Here is a 24,796-nt window from a genome sequence, read left to right as displayed (position 1 = left end):
CAGGGGAACATCAGAGCTTATTCAGCCTCAGGATAGAAAATTACATGCTGGAGAGAAAACAGTCACATTAAAGGAATGACAATGCAATTCAGGTTACGCTCGTTCACATATTTTATTTACCCAGTGGGAGAAAAAAAAAGACAGAACTTGAAGGTGGCATGAATTCTGAGAAAATACTGAGGCCGCATCTTCCATTTTCCTCGCTTGAATTTAAATCCACAGATTAAATGAAAGTGCAAAGGGATGAGAGGAGCATCTGGCTGGAGAACAAAACTTATTTGAGAAAGGAAACCTCTTTTAAGGTTAATAGCTAGCCAAGGCCTTCTTGGAGCCCAGGTGACACGGTGGTTAAGAGCTCAGGCTGCTAACCAAAAGGTCAGCAGTTCGAATCTACCAGCTGCTCCTTGGAAACCCTACAGGACAGTTCTACTCTGTCCTATAGGGTCGCCGGAAGTCAGAATTGACGGCAAGAGGTTTGGTTTTGTTGTTGTTGTTTAGGGGCTTCTTAAAGGATGGCTTACTTTCATCTTTGTGAAAACAAGAACATTATACACACTGCTGGGGTTGGATATGTAAGGGTAGGTAGCCTAGCAAGATGCTGACTTGGTAGCTTTCTGGGAGTCTGGTCTGAAACAATCCATTGTGGGAAACATCCTTGAGGGAGAAGACACCATGACAAGAGGCAAAAATGGGATCTCAGATGTGAGCAGGGAAGCACCTCAGACCATCACAGCCTGGAACCCTCATATTACTGATGAAGACACTGAGGCCCAGAGATGCTATTAAATGATTTTCCCAAGGTCACATAGGTAATTAGTAGTAGAAACTTAGATTTCTTGGCTTCTTCAGTGCTTCTAAACACTACATAAATGGATACTCCTAATATTAATTTTTCCTGTTTGTTTCAAGAATCTAGAGTTGGCAATTTTAGCTTTTTAAATGAGAAGAAAACCAAAAGATTTGTGGAGAACTCTGATAAATCTGGTTGCGATCTGAGGAACCCAAGCTGGAACAGAGTTAAAAGACTAACATTTGGGTCAAAATCAGCGAATTCTACCTTTCTATGAAAACACTTGACAATCTCTTACACATAGTGAGACAGGACTGGAAGACAGCACCAAGCAGGAAAGATTAGAAAAACCAATCTTAAAAAATAAAACAGACCACATTTGCCATTAGAAAGGCTGGTCTAAACCGCTGAACACTTTCAAATAACACGGAAAATGACACAAAGTCACAATAGATGAGAGGGACATTTCAGAGGGGTTCCTGGTGGGCACACAGGTGCACCCGTTGGAAGCAGCTGGATGTCTGTGCACAGATAGACACATGACATTAACCTTCACCTTCACCTAAGCCCCTGAACTGGGTGAGGCTGAGCTCACTCACTGTGCTGCCCACAGCAGAACACAGCGCTGGAGCAAGTGAACGCCAAATCCTTGTCACCTCAAAACCTGCTTTCTCCCGCTCAACCGTGTGCATAAATTACAGTGGGGAAGAGTGGGGTGGAAACGGGTTCAGGTTGCTGATATAGGCTGGACATTTTGAACCCGGGACAAAGTGACTGGAATCTTGGTTTCCCCCGGGCCTGGAGCTTTTGTAACGGGCTGGGTGTGGACCTTGATGTCTGCTATTCGCTCTTTAAACTTCTGCTGGAGGACTTTTTCTTCTTTGGAGTAGCTTTTGGCAAACACCGACATGAGCAGGCACCCCGCCATGGACGTGCCTCCAATGCAGAAGAGTACTGCACCTGCCAGCTTGCAGATGTCAAGGGCACCGTTAAATTGGACAGCATGTGTGTCGACCACCACAAAATCGGCTTCGCCAAAGGCTTCGATTTTGGGGGGGACCAGGAAGCCCACTGCCAGAACAGTCAATCCAAGAATCACGAAGACTGTGCCCGAGATGAGTCCGACCTGGTGAAAGATACAAGAGGAGGAAAACAGAATAAGCAAGGTGTACCAGCTCTCTTCTGAGCCCTCAAGGGCAAGATTTATTTTCGGAAAAGAAGTGAGTACTCCCGGTTGCCTCAAATTTGCAGGAAAAATCTACTTTATTTTCTAGTTATAAAAGAAGGTGAAAGGAAGGCCTTTCAGATTTTAAAGGCAACCAGAAACTGCAGTACTGAGTCTTGATTTTTTCTTTTGAGTTTTCCGTTTGTACAATGCTTTAGAGTTGGCAACCCCCGCCACCACCCCCCTCCCCCACCGCCCCACCTTTTGCTTACGTTGTCTTATGTCATCTGGAGGAGTAGACTAGCCCTGATATCCAGGAACTGACCTGACTCTGGCCACTAGGCCTCAGTGTTGGTAGAAACTGGTGACTCTCATAGCTAGCTCATGGAGTTCTGCTCTTGGACCTAAACATCACATCAACACTAGACAAGTCACTCCGACCATGATGAAGTGAGACAGAACAAGGCTATTTTGTAATTTTGTTTGAGTGCTGTCAAAAACAAGGCCATCGTTCAAATCATTAAATACCAAACACCTCCCTCTCCTTATTAATATCAGTGACAGCTGCTCCTTTACCAATTACATCTTTGCTGTCATTTACTCTCATCGAGTTGGCTCCGACTCATGGCGACTTCACATATAACAGAATGAAACACTGCCTGGTCCTGTCCCATCTTCGTGATTGCTGATATGCTTGAGTCCATTGTTGTGGTCACTGTGTGTTTTGAGTGTCTTCCAACCTGGGGTGCTCATCTTTCAGCACTATATTGGACAATTTTCTGTTGTGATCTATGGGGTTTTCGTTGGCTAATTTTTGGAAGTAGATCATGAGGCATTTCTTCCTAGTCTATCTTAGTCTGGAAGCTCTCCTGAAGCCTCCCCACCATGGGTGATCCTGCTGGTATTTGGAATACCAGTGGTGTTGCTTGTAGCATCATAGCAATATGTAAGCCACCACCGTATGACAAACTGACAAACAGTGGAGGAATCAGAGCTTTAGTCTTGATCTAGTCTGTCCTTCCTATAGATAAGATTTCCTGAGATATCCAATCATAGAATTGTCCCTGATTCTTAGCAGCCCCTAACCTGAAGTGAACTCCTGCTTCTTTAGACCACCTCCAAATCACCCAACCAAAACCCACATTGTATAATATGTCCTTCCTCACACCCTCTTACTGAAATGTCCAGTGGTCACCTACGGTGGTGTTCTTCCTCACTGCAAAGAGTAATAAACCCAACTACGGGTGTGTTCCTGGTGGTTTTGGCTAGAGAACATTGACAGGCTTTAGAAATACCCACCTTCTTTTATCAGATAAACAGGGAAGGAACCATCATTGCCAGTTTACAGGTAAGGAAATGTAGCCTCATTGAGGGTAGGTCATTTGCCCATGGAGGTACACAAATAGGTTGCAGCTCCAGGGTTAGAAACCCCAGATCTGACCCCCAGTCCAGATCTTTCTCCTCTAACATGTAGCTATTTGGGCTGTGCTCGTGCAGACACTGCAAAGCGTTAGCAGTAGCAGATGGTGGTTAAATGGTGTAAGATCAGGTTCTAATAACATGTAACAACTGAAGATGGAAGGTAATATGCCACTGTTGTTTAAGGTCACAGGATTTGGAGTCAAGGTTCAGGCCTGGAACCCAGCATTGCCACCATGGTGTAAGGAAAAATTACTTAAACTAACTCATTATTAATTTCATTGTCTATAAAATGACAAATGATAGTAGTACCTTCCTTACACAGAGTTGTGAGGACTAAATGAGACCATGCATGAAAGCACTTAGCTTTTGCCTGGCTAAGTAATGAATAGTAATAAGTAGTTATCATTATTATTATTGTTTGGAAATATACCTCATAAACCTGTTATGCCACATTGGCAACAGTATCACAACAATTGTTCGGCACTTGGAATACAGACCAGCTAATACAGTTATTTATTTTTCAAGTAACATTTCTTATTTCCTTCTATTCCTAATTGTTTTAGTTGGAATAACAAGGTTAAAAAAAACAACCAAATATATAACACCATTTACTGTTGAACATTTAAGCCATATTTATTAAATTTAATTAAATACAGCAATCAAGAAGGTTTAGATAATAGAAGGAAAACATACTCATAAATTCACTACCGTAACGAAAAGGAGAACTAATATTTATGGAGTCCTGGTGGTGCAGTGGTTCAGAGCTCGGCTGCAAACCAAAAGGTCTACAGTTCAAATCCACGATCTGCTCCTTGGAAATCCTATGGAGCAATTCTACGTAAGGCCCTGGTGGCCCAGTGGTTAAGTGCTCTGCTGCTAACCGAGTGGTTGGCAGTTCGAACTAACCAGCTGCTCTGTGGGAGAAAAATGTTTTCATAAACATTTACAGCCTTGGAAACCCTATGGGGCAGCTCTACTCTGTTCTATAGGGTCGCTATGAGTCAGAATGAGCACGATGGCAATGGGTGCGGTGTTGAGTATTTATGGAGCATCTATTGTAAGCTAGGAACCAAAAAAAGTCAAACCCATTGCTGTCAAGTCGATTCTGACTCATAGCTACCCTGTAGGACAGAGTAGAACTGCCCCATACAGTTACCAAGGAGTACCCGGTGGATTTGAACCACTGACCTTTTGGTTAGCAGATGTAGCTCTTAACCAATACACTACCAGGGTTTCCAAGCTAGGCACAGTGCTAGACTTTTTCCATGTGTTTTTCACTTAATACTCACAAGTATCTTATAAGGGGTAAATATTTTTCCTTCCATGTCACCTGTGAAAACTTAGGCTTAAAGGGTCAAAGAATTGTCCAAGTTCCCACAGTTAGTAGGTGACACAGCTGGTTTCCAGCCCAGTTCTGTGTGCTTCAAAAGCCCCTCCCTCCCACTTTTCATTCTACCAATAAGACTTCACTGATTATTATCCTGTGTAAGTGTTCTCTATCATTTTCATTTGAATTTCAGCAGAGTTCCAGCCATCAGGTATAGGCAAATTTCCTTTATGAAATATTGTAAAGAAAATGAAAAACAAAAAGGGTCAACATGATGCCTTCTGAAAGAACACAGAAACTCTTCGACACAAGATGTAAGTACCACAGGAAAAACTAGGTCGTAACAAAATGAAATAACATTTCGGATTGTTTTCTACATATTTCTAAAAATGGTGGCAAGTAAATTCACCTTCAAAGACTTATTTATAGATCCTAAAAAAAAGACTCACATCCTGAGAATTCTGAATGCACCAACTAAATTAACTTAAATATCCATGGTGATATGGTTCATATGCCACGGAATTACCTCCCTCCTTAAGAACGGGCACTGATTCTCAAAAATCAAGGCCAGCAAAAATGTATCCTTCATAATTTCCACGATTCTTAAGAGCAATGGAGACCATTGCTTCCAGCTTTTGTTTCTGTCTTGTCTCTCCATAGCTCTCATTCCAGCCTCACGCTCAATAAATATTGTTGACTGACTAACTTAAAATCACCAGACAGCTGAATATGGAGCCAGGTGATTGATGATCAGAGCAGTCTGCTCCTCAACTGAATAGAGCTTTGTAGATTAAAATCCACTCTTGGAATATCACTCAGAAGCTAAAAGGCAAACCATGCCTTGCAGATGGCAAAATCCCTGTTCTCTTCAAGAACTGCCAAGTGTCTGGCCCACTGAGCCTCTTCCCTTTCCTATTTATATCAGAGTATCAGGTTCAGAGAGTCCTGCCATCTGTGGAGGGGAGGAGGACCTAATGAATAACTGGCTCCAAGGATTCTGAAGGTTCCATCAATGCAAGTCTAATGAGGATCTCCTAGAGGGACGTTCTGTACCCACTGAGGGACTCTGAACGTATTAAGCCATGTCAGGGAGAGTTGGAATGGTAGGATCGAAGGAGCTATAATGGGATTGAGAGTAGGTTGCTTCCCAGAGAGTACAGTGGAGGTGAGGAGAGGGAGTTGGGGTACATCAGCTTAGTTCTGGTACAACGTCGGAGCAGGTGAGGGAATAACCGTTGTATCCATTGTCTCTGGATACTGTTCTAAGTAAACGTGGTGATAGGTCTAATAGAAGAGGAGGCTCTATTAAATTGAGAGAATAAAAAATTGCAACACAGAGGTCTTTTAAGGGTCTACGAGAGAGAATACATTGCCGTTAAGTCGATTCTGACTCATAGTGACCCTATAGGACAGAGAAGAATTGCCCCCATAGGGCTTCCGAGGAGTGGCTGGTGGATTCGAACTGCTGACCTTTTGGTTAGCAGCCAAGCTCTTAAGCTCTGTGCCACTAGGGTTCCAAGAGAGAAAAAGCAGCCCGGTTTAGGGCTTCATGGAAGAGCTGGAATGTTGCTGGGAGCAGGTCCTCCCCCCAGTTATACCACTGCAGCCTGGGGCTATGGCTGGCTAGGTCAAAAGAATGGTGAAACAGAATGGCCTCTCCAGGCTGTGACAAATGCCAAAGACAGCAGCAAGGACAATCTTTGTGATGTGAAACTTGATGACTCTCTTGGCTGAGGAGAGGATGTATGAAAACCAGTCCCTTTGGGCGGAAGGGAGGATTAGATAGGGAGGAGAGCCTGGATTCCAGAAATGACATTGGAGGAGGCTACAATCCAGAGACTGTGTTTTTTCTGACCAATATCCCCTTCGTTGCATTCCACTGGGATGATGAGATATGAAAATGCAGAGCTGGCAGCAGTAGAACACAGCTGTTCTGGCAGAGAACAGGCAGTAATAACTGTTGGAAGTGAGAACCAGAGTGGCAGGGAAGAACAGTGTGTGTGGGGAAAAGGCTGGATGGAGCTAAATGTGAAAGGAGCCATCTGGGTTAGAGGTAATTCAGAGGAAGTGCATCCAGAATGAAAAGTGGCTGTTTCTTCTTCCTCAGCACTGAGGGCTGCTGCTCACCTCTCTTTAGCAGGGCCTGAGCTCTGAACGGAAAACCTGGTTGCACAGTGGTTAAGAGCTACAGCTGCTAACCAAAAGGTTGGCAGTTTGAATCCACCAAGTGCTCTCTGGAAACCCGATGGGGCAGTTCTACTCTGTCCTATAGGGTCACTATGAGTTGAAATCGACTCAATGGCAGCAGGTTTGGCGCTCTGAGTGGAGTCACCTGCCAGTCCCAAAGATCTTTCAAACTCAAATTATTCAAAACTGTATTCCTTACCTTCCTTCTCAATTTCTCGGTGTTCCTCCCATTCACCTATCCTGGAGTCCTTAATTACATTCATAGTAAAAACAACAACAAAACAAAAAGCCAAACCAGTTACCGTCTAATCGATTTCAACTCATGGCAATCCCATGTGTTACAGAGTAGAACTGCTCCATGGGGTTTTCAATGTCTACGACTTTTCAGAAGCAGATCACCAGACCTCTCCTTGAGGTACCTCTGGGTACATTCAAACTGCCAACCTTTCAGCTAGTAGCTGTATGCGTAACTGTTTGTGCCTCCCAGTACTATTGATTTTACCTCATAAAATTCTCTTGAATATTTTCTCTCCTTTCCATCACCATAGCTACTGTCGTGATGCAGAACACTGCATATTATTTCTTGCCTGAATCACTGCAACAGAATCTTGACTGGTCTCCATTCCTAGCCTCAACCTTCTTCCTTCATCCTTCAAGTGCCATCTGAGAAATTTTTTAAAAAACAAAAATAATACCACATGATTTCTCTTTTTAATTGTCTTCTACAGCTTCCCTCATCTCCGGGATAAAATTGAACTCCTTAGTATCTAGCATAACTTTGAAGAGAAATCTAAGACTTAAACTTAAAAATCTTAGTTCAGGAAGAAAACTGGAGCAACCAGGACAGATAGGAGGAGTGTACTGGGGGCCTTGAGAAGAAAGAGAAGGACGAGAGTTACTTTCACTTTAAGTCAGGCTGTGGAGGAGACAGTCTTACCTTGGACCTCTGAGATGTGTCTGATATGGATTGAGGATAAGATAAAGGATAACCCTGAGATGAGGGAAGAATAACTGGAGGTGAGAATACCACTCCCATTAATTCAATTCCTGCCATATGAGGCTGTTGAATGCACAGACACTCTAGTGGCAGCTGCCCTAGTCAAGGTCAAGTACAGGATTAAAAAAAAACAAGGATAAGAAAGAAAAATTCTACCACCGTCCGTTCAATCCTTGAGCAACCGCAATGGATGGCAAGGGCAGATGGAACCATGTCACATGGATTTTTCTAGATGGCAGCAGTTGCAGGCACTGGGATAAATTAGGAATGACTGGGGCAACCATGCAGGAAGCCAACACTCTGAGGTACAGAGACTGTGTGCTACATTGTGTGTTTACACGTGTGTGTGTATGTTTATCCAAGCTGCTGAGTTGAGGAGATTTTTGATTGCACACTCTTTCAAAGTCTTCTGTGATCTAACTCTTGTATATGCAAGCCCAGTTTCATCTCCTGAACCCTTTTCCCCAACTTCTAAACTTTAAGCCCAGCCATATTGAACTATTTGCAGTCTCTTGAACATGTCATCCTCTCTCATGACTCTCACGCTTTGCAATGTTCCTCCTTCTACTAAGATGCCTTGTTCCTACTTTTTCACAAGTAATCTCTTCTGTGGAATCATTTCCTCCTCAAGCTGCATCAGATACCCACTCCCCACCCCCCAGCCCCATGCTCCCAATAAGTACTGTGACTACCTTTAGAATGTTGTCGTGAGGTGCTGTTGAGTTGGTTCCAACTCATACCGATCCTTAGGACAGAGTCAAACTGCCCCATTGGGTTTCCAAGGAGTGGCTGGTGGATTTGAACTGCAGACTTTTTGGTTGGCAGCCAAGCTCTTACCCACTATACCACCAGGGTAATATTTATCATATTGTATTGTACCAATCTTTGTACATGTCTACCTCCCTTATTTGACTGTGAACACCTTCAGGTCAAGGGCTATATCTTATTCTGAGGTGAAGAATAGTATCTTATTCAGAGCTGTATCCCAGAGCTTACCACATGGTCTAGTGCACAGTGGACATGAAAGTGTAGAAAGAGAGAAAGAACAGCACTGTGAGATGGATATGCACACGGCCTACGATAGAACAAAGATTCAGCTCATGTCCATTTGATTCCAATCTTCATTCTCATTAAATCCTTCCATGCTGGCTCAAGTTAAGGGCAGAGTCCTACCAAGGCTCTGTGAGCACAGCCCTGGATAACAGACCAACTTTACCTTGGCAACATAATAATGGAAGAGGTGAGAAAGGGAAGCCAGCAACTTGAACCACTTACAGATGTAGTTTGAAATGAAAGGAAAAACATGAAAAAGAATAATGATACAAATATGGCATAACCAGTACCTTTCTCTCTTTCTCTCATATTCCTCAACAGGAGATTCAAGAGCAGTGGGTGTATTCTCTTGGTAGAGATGTGGTTTCTAAAACCATGATATTCACTTGACTAAATTTCTCAATTCGCCTTCCAGTGTCTAATGGTTAGGTTATGAGGCCAGGATTTGGAATTTGTTGTCTCTGAAGTAAGTCCAGCACAATAGTGAGTATGTATTTTTAGATATTGTTGGTATAAAATAGAAGGGAAAATATATTGAAATCTCAGTTCTGGGGCTAATCATTTACTGTGATTTCTTTGTTTTAAATCCTGTTGTTGCTAGTGGCTGTTGAGCCACGTCCGACTCATGGTGACCCCACATACAACAGAACAAAATGTTGCCTGGTCCTGAATCATCTTCATGATCATTGGTATGCTCAAGTCCATTGTCGTGGCCTCTGTGTATTTTGAGTGACTTCCAACCTAACAGGGGCACATCTTCTAGCACTATATTGGACAATATCTGTTGTATTCCATAACCCTGTTAAAACAAAATATCTGTCGTGATTCACAAGCTAATTTTTGGAAGTAGATCACAGGCCCTTCTTTCTAGTCTGTCTTATTCTGGAAGCTCTACTGAAATCTGTCCACCACGGGTGATGTTGCTGGTATTTGAAATACTGGTGGCATAGCTTCCAGTATCATAGCAACACAAAAACCATCATAGCATGTCAGATTGACAGATGGGTGGTAGAGTTTTTAAATCCTAACCAGGTATTATTTGATTGGTTTATGACTTCACAAATTACATAACTATCAGTGCTTTTGATCCACATGAACACTTACAATATTCTGTATGTCAGTGGTATTTTAGGCTCTTGGCACAATAGCTATGCCAGGCAAATATTTGTTTTATTGACAACTAGGGAAGCAACCACCCACTTATCTGGGTAAACACAATATGTGCCAAGCTTGGCTTTGTATCTCGTTGGTTCAGGCCAGCAAACAGGCATCAGGGATGAGATTTCTACAACGCAAGGATGCTGACTTGACTAGCAGAGAGTCGCCACACTGGTTAGATTTTGAATTAATAGGAGGTCTTGGGTAATCCGTGTTAACAACCATGTTACCTAATACTTTCTTTATTAACTAGATTTCTAGTTTAGTTCCATTTCAGAACTCAGTCTTCCATACGGCATGCAGTAATAGCAGCTAATACTTCTAATGCTTACTGACTGCATGTCCCATGCATTGCTCTAAGCTCTTTATAAATATCATCTTATTTCACAACTTCTTGTGGTAGGTACTATAAGTACCACCATTTTCCCAATCAGTAAGCTGAGGCTTATTAGGATCAATTAACTTGCCCAAGGTTACAGCACTATTAAGTGGGAGAGCTGGAATATGACACCATATAGTCTGAGGTCAATGCCCATGCTCAGTTATGATGCTGTATTGCTTCTTGTCACACTAGAATGCCGATAAATTGCAGTTATTGAGTAAACATTAAATAACTAATTAGCATGCACTTCATCTAATGTGCGCCTGACCCAAGCCACAGTATTTTCAATCACATCATATGCATATGAAAGCTGGACAAGGAATGAGGAAGACCGAAGAAGAACTGACACCTTTGAATTGTGGTGTTGGTGAAGAATATTGAATATACCATGGACTGCCAAAAGAACGAACAAATCTGTCTTGGAAGAAGTACAACCAGAATGCTCCTTAGAAGCAAGGATGGCGCGACTGCATCTTACATACTTTGGACATGTTGTCAGGGGGGATCTGTCTCTGGAGAAGGAAATCATGCCTGGTAAAGTACAGGGTCAGCAGAAAAGAGGAAGACCCACAACAAGATGGACTGACACAGTGGCTGCAAAAATGGGCTCAAGCATAACGATTGTGAGGATGGTGCAGGACAGGAGAGTGTTTTGTTCTGTGGTACACAGGGTTGCAATGAGTCGGAACTGACTTGACGGAACCTAACAACAACATGCACTCCAATGTAAAAAATTCTGGGAGAAAATTGGGGATAATTGGAAACCCCAAGGAACAGAATGCTAGAGCTGAAAGAATCTTGTTGTTGTGTGCCATTGAGTCAGTTCTGACTCACAGCAACACTATAGGATAGGATTGAACTGTCCCATAGGGCTTCCTAAGCTATAATCTTTACCAGATCAGATCAGATCAGATCAGATCACCAGGACTGTTCTCCCACAGAGCCACTAGTGGTTTCAAACCACAGAACTTTTGGTTAGCATTTAACCATTGTGCCACCAGGCCTCCTTGAAAGAACTTTAGGGATCATTTAAGGTTATATCTTCTCAGTATCCCTTGCTGAATCTTCCTCCTTTTCTCGATTGCTAAATGTTAGAGTATCTCAATGCCCTTTTCTCTTCCATGTCCACACTCTCTTCCTAGGTGATGTCATCTAGTCTGATGCCTTTGAATACATGCTATGTGTCAATGCCTCCCAATCCATGAGTTGTAGATCATTGAAAAAAAAAAAAAAAAAAGCCATTGCCATCAAGTTGATTCTGATTCATAGTGACCCTGTAGAACAGAGTAGAAGTGTTCCATAGGATTTCCAAGGCTGTTTTTTCAATCTTTACAGAAGCAGGCCATCACATCTTTCTCTCGTGGACTGGTTAGTGGGTTTGAACCACTAACCTTTTGGTTAGCAGCCAAGCACTTTAACTACTGTGCCACCAGGGCTCCTTGAGTTGTAGATTAGTATATTTAAATTGCCACTAGAGAGCTCTACTTGAATGTCTATAAAACCCATTGCTGTCAAGTCGATTGCAACTCGTAACAACCCTACAGGACAGAGCAGAGCTGCCCCACAGGGTTCCCAAGGAGCAGCTGGTGGATTCCAACGGCTGACCTTTTGGTTAGCAGCCTGAGCTCTTCACCACTGTGCCGCCAGGGCCCCTTAAGGCATCTTCAGTATAACATGACCAAAACAGAACTCTTGGTTCGCCACCAATCTCACAACATTCCCAGTGTTCTTCATCCCAGTAAATTATAACCTTACTCACTTAGGCCACATGCCTTGAAATCATCCTGAGTCCTCTTTCTCTCATAATTCATATCCAATTTATCAGCAGGTCCTGACAGGTCAGCCTTCAACCTTTATACTAAATCTGATCACTTTTTACCATCTCCACTAACAGCACCCTAACCTAAGTCATCAACACCTTGCCTGGGTGCATTAATGGCCTCATAACTGATCTAGTTACTTCTATCCTTGTGATTCTATAATCTATTTTCCATAGAGGAGCCAGAATGACCCTAAAATATTAGTTGGATCATGTCACCCTTCTGCTTAAAATCATCAGATGCCTTCCCACATCTCTCAGAGTAAAAGCCATAGTCCCCACTGTGGTCTACAAGGTTTTATATCATCTGTGCCCTGTTATCTCCTGAATTCATCCCCTGTCCCTTTTCCCCTATTGTTCCACTCCAATCACACTGGACTTCTTGCTATGTTTCCAACACACCAAGCTTGTCCCCATTTCAGAGCTTTTGAACTTGTTATTTTCCCAACCTGGAACATTCTGCCAGATAATTGCATGGTCTGCTCCCTCAGCTCATTCTGAGATTTGCTCAAGTGTCATTTCTGAGAGGCTTTCTATATATAATCAGCATATCTAAATATCAGCCCTCCACCATTCTCTATTCCCTTATCCTGGTTCGTCTTCAAGTTGTTGTTGGGTGCCATCAAGTGGATTTCAACTCATAGTGACCCCGTGTGACAGAGTAGGACTGCTCCATAGGTTTTTCTAGGCTATAATCTTCACAGATGGTCCCTGCCAACTTAATCTCTAGCACTTTGAAACATCCTGGCACAGAGTAGCTGTCCACTAACTATATGTTGAATGACTGCATAAATTGTCTAATCAGGTCCCTCCATTTTACAGTTGAGGAAGATGTGGCTCAGAGAGAAAACTTTCTCACAACTGCATATCTGGTAGAGGCAGAGCTGGGTTTCTGATCACTGCACTATGTCTCAGCATTAACCAACCAGTGACCATGGGGTCGACTGTGACTCATGGTGACCCACGTGTGTCAGAGTAGAACTGTGTGCCATTAGGTTTTCAATGGCTAACTTTTCACAAGTAGATCTCCAGGCTTTTCTTCCCAGGAGTCTCTGGGTGGACTCAAACTACTAACCTTTCAGTTAGCAGCCAAGTGTGTTATTAACCCAATTATTTCTTTTGAATAATTGTTACAATTTGTCAAATGATACTTACTGAGCCAGAATGGGAGGCTGACAGCATATAATGTTTTGTCTACGGATGGCTTCACAGTTAGTGAATTCAGTGGCATATTAATAACAGTAGCTATAATAATTAATGATGGTAATTATGCCTCTTTATGTTTAACCTTCTAACCAACAATTGTGCTGTGTTTGGACACTTTCTGTGACCCAAGGTTTATATTTTCATGTCCGAAAGGCAGAACAATGCATTTAATATTATCAGGAGTAATGCACACACAGAGTGCCAAACCTCTCAATTCTCTCCAGCTACAATACTTTTCATAGCCAATAATTTTTCCACTTCCTGAGTTAAACACATACGCTCTTCACTTACCTTCCAGAATACTGAGCTCCACCTGTTAGGCGATCTCTGAATCTGGAAATCATCCTCATACTCCCAGATTGAGGTGGTACAGTCCTCATAAAACTGATGCAGGTAGGATCGGACACCGTAACGCTGGTACCCACCCTCGGTAACAGCCTGTGCCTGCTCGGACCCACAGAAGTTGCTGCAAGAATTCATCCTTCCCAGCTGGAATGACAACGTCCACACAGGTCAGTCTGATGGGCTCTGTCCTCAGGATCAAAGGGTGTATTAAAGGAGAGCACTGGGCTGAGTAATGTAAGCCTATTTGAACAGTGCTCTTTTTTTTTTTTTCTTAAAAGATACCTTTAAACGCCTATCTTTCTTATAACCTTCTTTTCTATTTAATGCAAAATTATTCCTAAATACTCAACAGCTAGGACTGGCTTTCTACAAGTGAAACAAGACACAAACAGCATAAAACCAAAATCAAACTAAACCTGTTGCCATTGAGTCAAGTCCAACTCATGACGACCTCATGTGTGCAAGGTAGAAGTGCTCCACAGCGTCTTCAAGGCTGTGACCTTTCAGAAGCAAATGGCTGGTCTTTCTTTTGAGGTGCCTCTGGGTGGGTTTGAGCCTCCAACCTTTCGGCTAGTAGTCTAGCGCTTAACTGTCTGTGCCATCCAGAGGTAGTACAAACAGTGGAGTTCACTTAAATTATGCAAAAATTTGAAGCATGAGCCATGTGAGAAATCACAGCAATGAGGCTGAGATTTTCATTGCCTTGACAAGAAACCTTCAGTCTCTTAGAGCCCAGTAGTCTTTACACATACATGTTAAAGAGGCAGGCAAGGCTCCCTCACCGGCTACCGATGGAATTGGTCTTAGACTGCTGTCTCAGATTCTTAACAGTGTACCTTCATGGAATCTACATGGTGTTACTCCTACCAGTTTGAAACCTTGCTTTCTGATCTTTTGTATCTTCTCCTAACACTTAAACTAATTTTCACGTTGTACAGAAGCTTTATTAAAAAGCTGTTGAGCAATTTAGGCTTCTTACTTTATTAATCCCAAATGGCCTAGCTCTGACACCATATATTTCCATCACTATTTTTGAATACACCTGTCCATGTGGTATGCTAGGTTGCACTGTGGAGTGCAGACACAGGCTTTTATTGTTTTCTATGGAAAGTCACAATATAAATAAGAGCTAAGAGAGTTGTTAAATGAAATTATGCCTTGGGTAGGCTGCTTAGGACTCTGTCTTCTTAAGATAGAAATTTCAACTTGTCCAAATCAATATAGTTGTTGTTGTTAGTTGCCATTGAGTTGATTCCAAATCATAGTGACCCCATGTGACTCTATGTGTGCACAGTAGAACCGCTCCATAGGGTTTTCAAGACTGTGACTTTTTGGAAGCAGATTGCCAGGCCTGTCTCTGGGTGGGTTCAAACTACCAACCTGTTGGCTAGTATTGAGGGCTTAACCATTGGCACCACCCAGGGACTCCTAATATGCTTAGAAAGGAGCATTTATAGGAATTTGATTATCAATTCATGGTTAATATGGAATTACTTAGGAACAGCAATTTTGATGAATAAAAAAAAAATCAATTATCTTGTTTGTTCTTCGGTTTTCTGGTTGCCATATAAGCAGATACATGTTGTTGTTGTATGGTTCCATTGAGTTGATTCTGATTCATGGTGACCCCACGTGTTACACAGGGTTTTCTTTGCTGTGATCTTCATGGAAGCAAACTGCCAGGCCTGTCTCCTGAGGCACCTCTGGGTGGGTTCAAACCACCAACCTTTCAGTTACCAGCTGAATGCAAACTGTTTGTACCACCCAGGGACATATGTAGCTGGAAATAGTTGTCTAAATTTTTCAATTATGTTCCAGGTTATTTTGTGTGGACATAGTCTTCATGTGGGAAAGTGGGAAACAATACAGAAGGTTATTTTTCCATAGAACTAGATTCTCTCAGGATTTGTGCTACAACCCCAGGTCTTATTGAAGGCTTATTAAATGTTTCCAATTACTTAGCAAGAAACCAATTATTAGGTTTTTTTTTTTTTTTTTACAAGAGAACAAATTAATCTGCAGTTCAATCAAGTGCCCATGTGTGGCCACTAATTTTGGTTGGATAGAACAACAGGACTGAAATTAAAGTTGAAGTCAGGGATAGTTAGTATTACCCTGTCCCATGGTCATGAAGTAAACCCACAGAATATCTTTTAAATACATACCTTTAGCCAGAAATGGGTTTGGTTAGAAAATGTAGTCAAATTCAGGAAAATATGGCCCTGGTCTCAGAAAAATGATCCAAGTAGGTGCTAGTAATAATGGCTACCAAACTCATCCTTTTAGCTGGTGGCTAGTTAATATTATATTTAGTGCCCACCTCCCTGTGTCTTCTTCCTGTTTCAGGTATACCATTGCTGTTGAGTTGATTCTGACTCATAGAGATCCTATAGAACAGGGTAGAACCACCTCATAGGGTTTCCAAGGCTGAAATCTTTACAGAAGCAGACTGCCACATCTTTCTTTTGTGGAGTGGCTGGTGGGTTTGAACTACTGACCTTTTGGTTAGCAATCACTGTGTGCCACCAGGGCTCCTTGTTTCAGGTATAGTGACCATCATCTGGGAGGAGAGTGCAGAAAACCAAAAAACCAAGCCTGTTGCTGTCAAGTCAATTCTGACTCATAGCGATCCTACAGGACAGAGTAGAACTGCCCCATAGGGTTTCCAAGGAGCACCTGGTGGATTCAAACTGCCGACCTTTTGGTGAGCAGCCAAGCTCTTTACCACTAAGCCACCAGGGTTTCCAGAGAGTGCAGAACAGACAAAAATGACTTTTTTTTTCTTACTTAAAAAAATTCCAGAAGTACATAATTTCATGCTTTTATATATAAACCTACCCCAGTGCCATCAAGTCGATTCCGACTCATAGCGACCCTATAGGAAAGAGTAGAACTGCCCCAGAGAGTTTCCAAGGAACGTCTGGTGGATTCGAACTGCCAACTCTTTGGTTAGCAGCCGTAGCACTTCATCACTATGCCACCAGGGTTTCCATACAGATATATATATGTGATATCAAGTTTTTAAGAATGCATTTTGCCTGATTAGAGCATCAAAGTTTGATGGAGCAAAAGAATGTTGACCTAATTATCATATTTAAGCACTGGGATGAGCACTTCAGTACCTTCTATCCAATGTCAGTACAATGAAGATGATTAATAAGAGCCTATTACTAGAATGGAAACCCTGGTGGTGTAGTGGTTAAGTGCTACAGCTGCTAACCAAAAGGTTGGCAGTTGGAATTTACCACGCGCTCCTTATAAACTCTATGGGGCAGTTCTACTCTGACCTATAGGGTTGCTATGAGTCAGAGTCGACTCGACGGCAGTGGGCTATTACTAGAATAATTTTAAAGACATTTTCTTCTAAGACATTATAAAAATTCAATCAAGGGGAGATGGGATTGGTATTACTAATGCTGCATTGTCACTGAAGAAACCGAGGCCTAGAAAAATCACCTGCTAAAGGTTGGTTACACCATGAGTCAGGGAGCAGATGAAGGATGGTAGTTAATGAACCAAGTAAGCAGGAATATGGACTGACTCATATACTTGCATAATCAGAACCAACTCACCTACACATACAGTCTCAGGTTTTCCATATATCATTAGAGACTTTAACATGAGAAAAGTACAAAAATAAATATGATAGGAGTTAAAAAAAAATCCCTCATAGCAACAGTAAGAGTTATTTCCCTTAGATGCTGGAAGCCGTTCTTTCTCAGGATTGAGCTTTGGTGCAGAGCAGGACAGTATGATATATTGTAGTCATTCCCTGCAAGGTTGTTTCTGGCACACTAGGTTAAACATCTCCGCTTTATAAAATGAGACTCGGTAGTCCAACTTTGCTAAAAAACAACATGGGAAAAATCATAAAAGAGATCGAAGTGTCACAAAACAAATGTTTTGAGTCTGAGTGATAGAAGAGTTTACTTGAAGGCGGAATGGATCTTTAGTGATGTTAGGCACATTTCAGAAAAGGGATCCCAATGAGACTTATTTTCTCCAGAAATGCCAAACACAAGAGCATGACCTGTACCGTGCTAACTACGCAGAGGTACAAACTGGACTCTACTGTTTGTCCTGAATCTGCTACTTATTGGTCATGAGGTCTTGGGCCAGTTAATTAACTTCTCTGGGCCACGGCTTCACCATCTTTTAAAATATGATGGTTAAACCATATAACCCCTAATTTCTTCCAGACGTATGTAGTTTTCCAAGAGTCTTTGGAAAGGAATCTAAAGATTCAAAGGATTGGGCTTACTGATTTCCCACCTCCTCCCACACCCTGTCACACAAGGTGTCACACAATTGTCAAATTGTCTCAAATTCTTGCTTTATTACAGCATGTATGAAGCTTTGGTTGAAAGAAGAACACAAGCAACCAGTTAGGTTATTTACTTGGTACTAAGTAGACCAAATGGAGCCCTAGTAGCACAGTGGTTAAGGGCCTGGCTGCTAACCAAAAAGTCAGCAGTTAGAATCCACCAGTCACTTCCTGGAAATCCTATGGGGCAGTTCTATTCTGCCCTATAGGGTCACTATGAGTCAGAATTGTCTTGATAGCAACAGGTATAGATCAAATGGTTGTATGTTTTTTGCTTAACTAGTTACTTAAGTATTATGTATGTTGCCTAAAATAGTAGTCTTTGGAGTCTTTGAGTCTTCATGCATCTTTCCAAACATATAACTAGTTGATATTTATTCCTAAAGCAGAATGATCACTTAGAAAAACATGAATTTTAAAACATAAAATGTTAGAGTGAAGGTTTTGAACTTACACCATCTCAATAGAAAGTTCCATACTCATAGCAAAGCCATTAACTTCTGAGCCAATACAGAAACTATTAGAGTTATTTGGAATCTACTTGGCTAATTGACACCTCTGAGATCATACAAAGTGATGTGTGGTTAGTTCAGAAAGTCCCTTAAAAGCTGGACATTTATTAAATTTTACAGGATTGACTAGGGTTGAGACAGAACAGAAGGTATGAGCAGAGACTCTTTAGTTTGGCTTAGTACTTACTTAAGAACTTAAGGAGCAAACTTTTAAGAGAATTCTGCTGACATGTATTTCAATACCTGCAGTAGAAGCAGTAAAACAGGATGCTAAATGATGAACCTGTGACTGTTGTTCACTGATGGATTCTAGAATGGCTCTTTTCTTTAGAGAAATGCTCAACGGCTCAGGAAGTGCATGAATGCAGGGAGTGTGTAAAAACATTTTTCAGCATTGTGTTCCAATTAGCCCATGTTAGTATTCATTTCATTATGGAGACCTCAGGTGTTGCAGAGTAGAACTGAGCTCCATAGGGTTTTCAAGACTACGATCTTTTGGCAGCAGATTGGTAGGCCTTTCTTCTGAGGTACTTCTAGCTGGGTTCAAACCTCCAACATTTTGCTTAGTAGTCGAGTACCTAACCTTTGGCACTACCCATGGGGTTGCCGCATGGGATTGCCATGAGTTGAAACTGATTCAACAGCAACTGCTTCGTTGTCTTGGTTTTTAGTGTCCACTTGACAAACACTCTAGTGAAGCCTGCTACATTCTCACTGCCTGCGTTGCCATCATGGATGGAGCATGAGCAATATTAGTGTCTGGCTGTGTGGGTATTTATGAATAGGGAGTTGTTTTCATCCTCCCTAAATGATACTCTAGGTGCTGATGAGTGAGGATCCATGGTTTTCTTCTTTCAATCTGTCTATACCATCTATCTCACCTGCATGCACAGTTAGACATTAATGAATATTCAGCTCTCAGCAACAGGGCACGTGGCACATACCATCATATCCCAGAGACTTGTGGAAGAGGAAGATCAGACTTCAGCATTCCCCTCCTCCTCACCGTTCTCTGTTTTAGATGGGTTAATGTGGTGATGGTCTGAGTGGTCCTTCATTATTAATTCCTCTCTTCATTCAACGCTTTTCAAGGACTAATTATGTGCTGTTAGATAATGGGGTTAAAAAGATGAGTGGGGCACAGTCTTCTCTGAATGGGCTCTTGGATTAGAATGAGAGATGTTCATGAAGCAATCAGTGCAATAAAACAGGCACCATATAATAGCTATATGCAGAGGGAAGTAGTGGAAATGCTGTGAATCCCTTGAACAATTCCTTTGTTGGGCAAACATGTATGTTTTATTGTGATCTCTATGTGCACAAATACACTGTAGTATCAGTTCGGTGGAAATTAGGATTTCAGCCTAGCGTATGCGGTTAATTTTCTTTTCACTTTAAAAAAGGTCTGCAGCCATGAAAACAGAAATAAGTCTTTAGATCTCATAAAACCCTGAGCACATCAGAGACATTATATTATTTGCCTTGATGGTCTCCTTGCAAGAAGAGAAGCTGAAAATTGAGGCACAAAAAAGGATGAGTGTTTTCCCATGGCTATATGTGTGAGTCAGCTGTGAGGCCAGGCACAGGCCCTGTTCTATTTATTCTCCTAGAAATATTATTCAATTTTTCATATTGCTTTTCTCTCTCACAGAATAATTCTGAGATAATGAGAGTGAAGCTCCCATTAGAGCCCATTTCCACAGGGCCACCTCTGCAAGGGACAAGGTATAGGCACAAAAATGTTTTTGACCATTTATCCAACACTAAACCAAAAGGTCAACTCATTTAAAAGACTCAGTCAGACTCATAGTGGATGCAAGAAAGCCTGAAAGCCTGATTATAGCTTTTTCTTTTTTCATCAGGCATCCTGTTATTATATAACCATGACCTTAAAACTTGCAAATGTGTTTCTACCAATGGATCATTTCAGAGATGTTTTCCTGGCACAGTGGCAGAGGTTGTGACTCTATATTCTGAGCTTTTTTAAAATACCTTTTTATAAAATATGTAGCCACTTGTATGATTTTTAAAAGAAAAGTAATGCTGTGCAATTATCTACTCATTATCAGTTACTTTACTCCTTCAAGAGGTATTTTTTAGCATGGTACATCAAGTGTACCATACTATGAGAAGAAAAAGAAAACCCAGATTCTGTTTTAATCTCTTTACATGCAGATCACAAGGTACCTATGAATCTACACATCATAAAACTGTGAATCTTACTTTTGAAGTCCTCCTCTTCTTTTGTTGTTTACTTCTTGACTTTTCTTTTTAACGGCACATTCTTCAATCCTAATTAAATAAAAAAAAAAACCCTGAAGAATATGATCCAGACCAAAATCTAAGTTTCAAAAACCATTTTTATAACTTATAAAGAATTATTTTACTGTTGACCAGAACACCAAAAATAAATAAATAAATAAATAAAACTTGTTCAAGAACAGAGACAAGCCTTTTTGCTGGCCAGTAACTTATATTTAATATCTTCAAATGTGCTTCCATGCTAGCTTATAGAGTAAATGAAACAACATAAATCAACAGTGTTTGTAAATTATAACACACTATACACATGTTATTCTTATTTTGGTATAGACTGATGCATTTGTGTTTTAAAAATTCTAAATGTAAAGATGATTTTCTTTCTAGACACTCCAGAATTGATCTATCTGTTGCCTGTTCCATTGGAATATAAAATAAATGAAGTTTATAGCCATTGCATTTTTTTATATGTTTACATATATTTTGGACTTATTAAGGCTCTTTGTGTGTTTTAGTCATTAAGTTTATTTTTCCTCTATAGTATCACGTCTTATATCTTCATACCATATTTTTTTTCTCCTGTATCCATTTTCTTCCATCACGATCATTTTGCTTTCCATCTGCCTAAGAAAAGCAGGTGCCCATGCAAGATTTAATTAAGAAGCCATTCCCAGCTATAGAGCTATTGGTTTCCTACATTGCTCTAGTCATGTAAAATAAAATAATAACTGGGGCTGTATTTTTTGAGAGGCCACTAAGAATTCTTTCTGATGAACAGATTCCCTTCCATTTGCAGGGAGACCTCAAAGACTTGAGGTGACTAAGCCTAGCTGAGGCCTGACACACTGCTTTCTACATTCTCCAGGGTCATTATATGGGTCATAGTAAAATCTTCAAGACTTTCTTCCTTGCCCTGAAATTTTGTGGATAGTATGTGAGAGGATTTGGGGAAAGAAGCAAATTATGTTAGGATCCTTCTTGGGAGATCTGGATAAGGAAAAGAAAACAAGCCAAGTATAGGTCACTACATTCTCCTGTCCTCTCTCTGTCTCTATTTCTGTATCTCTCTGTCTCTGTCTCTCTTTCATTTCCCTTCCTCTTATCTGCTTTTTCTCCCCCCCCCCCCCGCCCCCCCGGTTGAAGAAATTGACTCCACGTGTCCGGCGCCGAAGACGCTCTCCAAGGTGCTGAAAACATTTCTGCTACAGAGCCAAGAACCAATTAAGAAAACACCAGCTGCTAAACTCCAGCTGTTTTTTTTGAGGTCACCAGCCTTGGTCTGACCCCCACCCGAACGTCCCTTTCTAATATTAAAAACATGTATCTCCTGAGGTCATATCAAATCACTCAAGTATCTTCAGACATGGCAAAGAAGTGGGGGGGGGCAAGTGGGGGTTAAACTCAGTATGGAAAATAAATCAAACCAGCTTTGCAAACTCCAAATACATACATCTTGCTCTTGCCTAATATACAACTTTCTTTTGTCTCTTAAGTTTTCAGCTGTACACCCCCACCCCAATTCTTACATAACGCAAACCGCAAACCGCCAAAGCGTAGAATTGGCTACCCCTAATTCGTATGTTTCCATGTATTTTGATAGGCATTGGTTTTTGTAGAGGCTCGTACACGTGATAAACGTGAGTTGTGTGTGTGTGTGTGTGTATGTCTAAAAGATTGAGAGAGAGAAAGAATATTTGTGCGTGAGGGAGGCAAGAGAGAAAGCGAGGAGAGGAAGAACTGGATAAAGACCTATCAAGCACAGAAAGCCGCCACCCCTCGGCTCCCAAGGCTTTACCTGCCCCCTCCGATCCCCTGACCCGTGGAGCAAGTGCAGCCAGCTAGCCGCAGATCTCTCGCTGGGGTCCCATCGCCTCCGCCGCTGCCGCCGCCACCGCCGCTGCGCCCGCCTCGCGGTGCTCAGCCAGCGCGTGATTGACACTCTGGCGTCCCACGTGCCCGCGCAACCTAGGCCCGCGCATCCGCCGCAGCACCCGCCGCCGCCGCTCGTGTAGCCAGGCCCGCGCGGCGTGGGCGAGCGGCGAATGGGGCGGGGCCGGGGCACCGTGGCGCACCGGCCCCTTTTCCTTCCTACACCCCCAGGTCTGGCGCCTCCGCACAGAAGGATGGTTGGCAGGGTGGAAGGCTAGTCACCGTGTCCGGCGGAACCTCCACTGGGCGGGCCGCCTTTTCTGCCTTGTCCACTGCTTTCTTCTCCTGCCCAGCACAATGTCCGGTCATAGTAGGTGCAAAACCAAAACCAAACCCGTTGTCGTGGATTCCAACTCATGGCGACCCCATGTGTTACGGAGTAGAACTGCTACCTAGGATTTTCTTGGCTACAATCTTTACGGAAGCAGATCTGGGTGGGTTCCGCCAATCTTTATTTAGGTTAGTAGTTGAGCGGATAACAGTTGGCTCCACGGAGGGTCTGTCATAGCTCAGTATATGTATTTTTAAAATGATTGTAGAGGTAGACAGACCTGGTGTGTTTCTTCCATACCCATGCCATTTGGGGCATGTAGAGGCTTCTCCCCTGTTTTTAACCATTCTTGATGAGACACAAGGTGAGAAAGTTCTACCAGCTGGCAGAGCGATGCCCAAGTGAGAAGATCCTCTCACCTCCTTCAGCCTTAGGCAGTGTCAGTTTCTCACCTCTCCACCCCACCAACATCTCCTTTTGAGTTGTTGTTGTTGTATGCTGTCGACTGGATTCCAATCTATAGAGGCCGTAAGGGACAGAGTAGAACTGCTCTATTATGTTTCCTAGGCTGTAATTTTTATAGGAACAAATTGCCAGATCTTTTCTCCCTGGGAGTTGCTGGTGGGTTTGAACCCTGAACCTTTTGTTGAGCAGTCCAGCGCTTTGCTGTTTTGTCACCAGGCCTCGTTCCTTTTGGGTTAGGAAGTTGAAATGGGTGAGATGGAAGAATGATGAAGATAGTAGATTAAACAATGACATTCAAGAAAAACACACAAATACATAAATGCAAGAACATGCTAGAAAATTACCTGTGACTGCCTCTGAAAATATGTGTAGGTATATATATGTATATATCTATCTATATATTTATATGTATGTATACATATATGATGTATGAATATATATATATACATATATAAGTTCCTGGGTGGTGCAAATGGTTAAGCATTTGGCTGCTAACAGAAAGGCAGGAGTTTCTAGTCCATCCAGAGGTGCATCGGAGGAAAGGCCTGGTGATCTACTACCAAAAAAAAAAAAAGCCACTGAAAACCCTATGGAGTATAGTTACACTCTGACACTCACGGGGTGCATGAGTTGGAGTCAACTGGAGAGCAACTGGAAATATATAGATACAATGACTTCTGCTTCATGAGACTTTCTGCAAATCACTGAAAAGTGACATTTAATCAGAATAATTAATAAAATATTTAATATTTGCACAGTTATGCTACACATAATGATATCTAATATTTACATATGGAGTCCCTGAGTGGTGCAAACAGGTAAGCTGCTAACCAGAAGGCTGGTAATTCAAATGCACCTAGAGGTGCCTCTGGAAAAAGTCCTGGCACTCTACTTCTGAAAGACCACAGCCACTGGAAACCTTAGGAAGCACAGTTCTACTCTGCACATATGGGGTTGCCATGAGTTGGAATGGCGTGGTGGTTCAAATTTACATGGTGCTCACTATGTGCCAGGCATTTATTGTTTTAAGGACATTACATATCTATTAACTACATGCATATTAACCTGAAGCCCTGGTGCTGCAGTAGTTAGTTGCTAACCAAAAGGCTGGCAGTTTGCTATGAGTCAAAATTGACAGCAACAGGATTGGTTGGGTTTGGTCTGTATTAACTCATTTAATCTTCA

General features: G+C 42.0%; 1 protein-coding gene and 1 long non-coding RNA gene across 3 annotated transcripts in view; one reads left to right on the top strand and one right to left on the bottom strand.

The window, feature by feature from the left end:
* Window positions 1–1,498: 1,498 nt before the first annotated feature.
* Window positions 1,499–22,858, bottom strand: NRSN1 (neurensin 1). The gene is made up of 4 exons (XM_049884915.1): window positions 22,742–22,858; window positions 20,911–20,979; window positions 13,798–13,995; window positions 1,499–1,916 (listed from the first exon to the last, which is right to left on the bottom strand). Exons 3-4 carry the CDS (start codon window positions 13,984–13,986, stop codon window positions 1,518–1,520), a joined length of 588 nt encoding a protein of 195 aa, XP_049740872.1. The 5' UTR covers window positions 13,987–13,995; window positions 20,911–20,979; window positions 22,742–22,858; the 3' UTR covers window positions 1,499–1,517.
* The window catches only part of LOC126076420 (uncharacterized), a 138,561-nt gene continuing 127,573 nt past the window's right edge, over window positions 13,809–24,796 (top strand). For both annotated transcript variants that reach the window (XR_007517468.1, XR_007517467.1), the window contains exon 1: window positions 13,809–14,018. This is a non-coding gene — a long non-coding RNA (uncharacterized LOC126076420). The remainder of the gene's footprint in view (window positions 14,019–24,796) is intronic.

Source organism: Elephas maximus, chromosome 1, assembly GCF_024166365.1.
Source record: "Elephas maximus indicus isolate mEleMax1 chromosome 1, mEleMax1 primary haplotype, whole genome shotgun sequence".
NCBI classification, from domain to species: Eukaryota; Metazoa; Chordata; class Mammalia; order Proboscidea; family Elephantidae; genus Elephas; species Elephas maximus.
This window is presented reverse-complemented; position numbering and strand designations above follow the sequence as displayed.

Excerpts from the sequence above, each read along its gene's own strand:
- NRSN1 (XM_049884915.1), bottom strand. The coding sequence starts at position 13,986 with ATGAATTCTTGCAGCAACTTCTGTGGGTCCGAGCAGGCACAGGCTGTT. Across the intron at positions 1,917-13,797 it reads GGAGCTCAGTATTCTGGAAG|GTCGGACTCATCTCGGGCAC; the intron begins GTAAGTGAAGAG and ends ATCTTTCACCAG.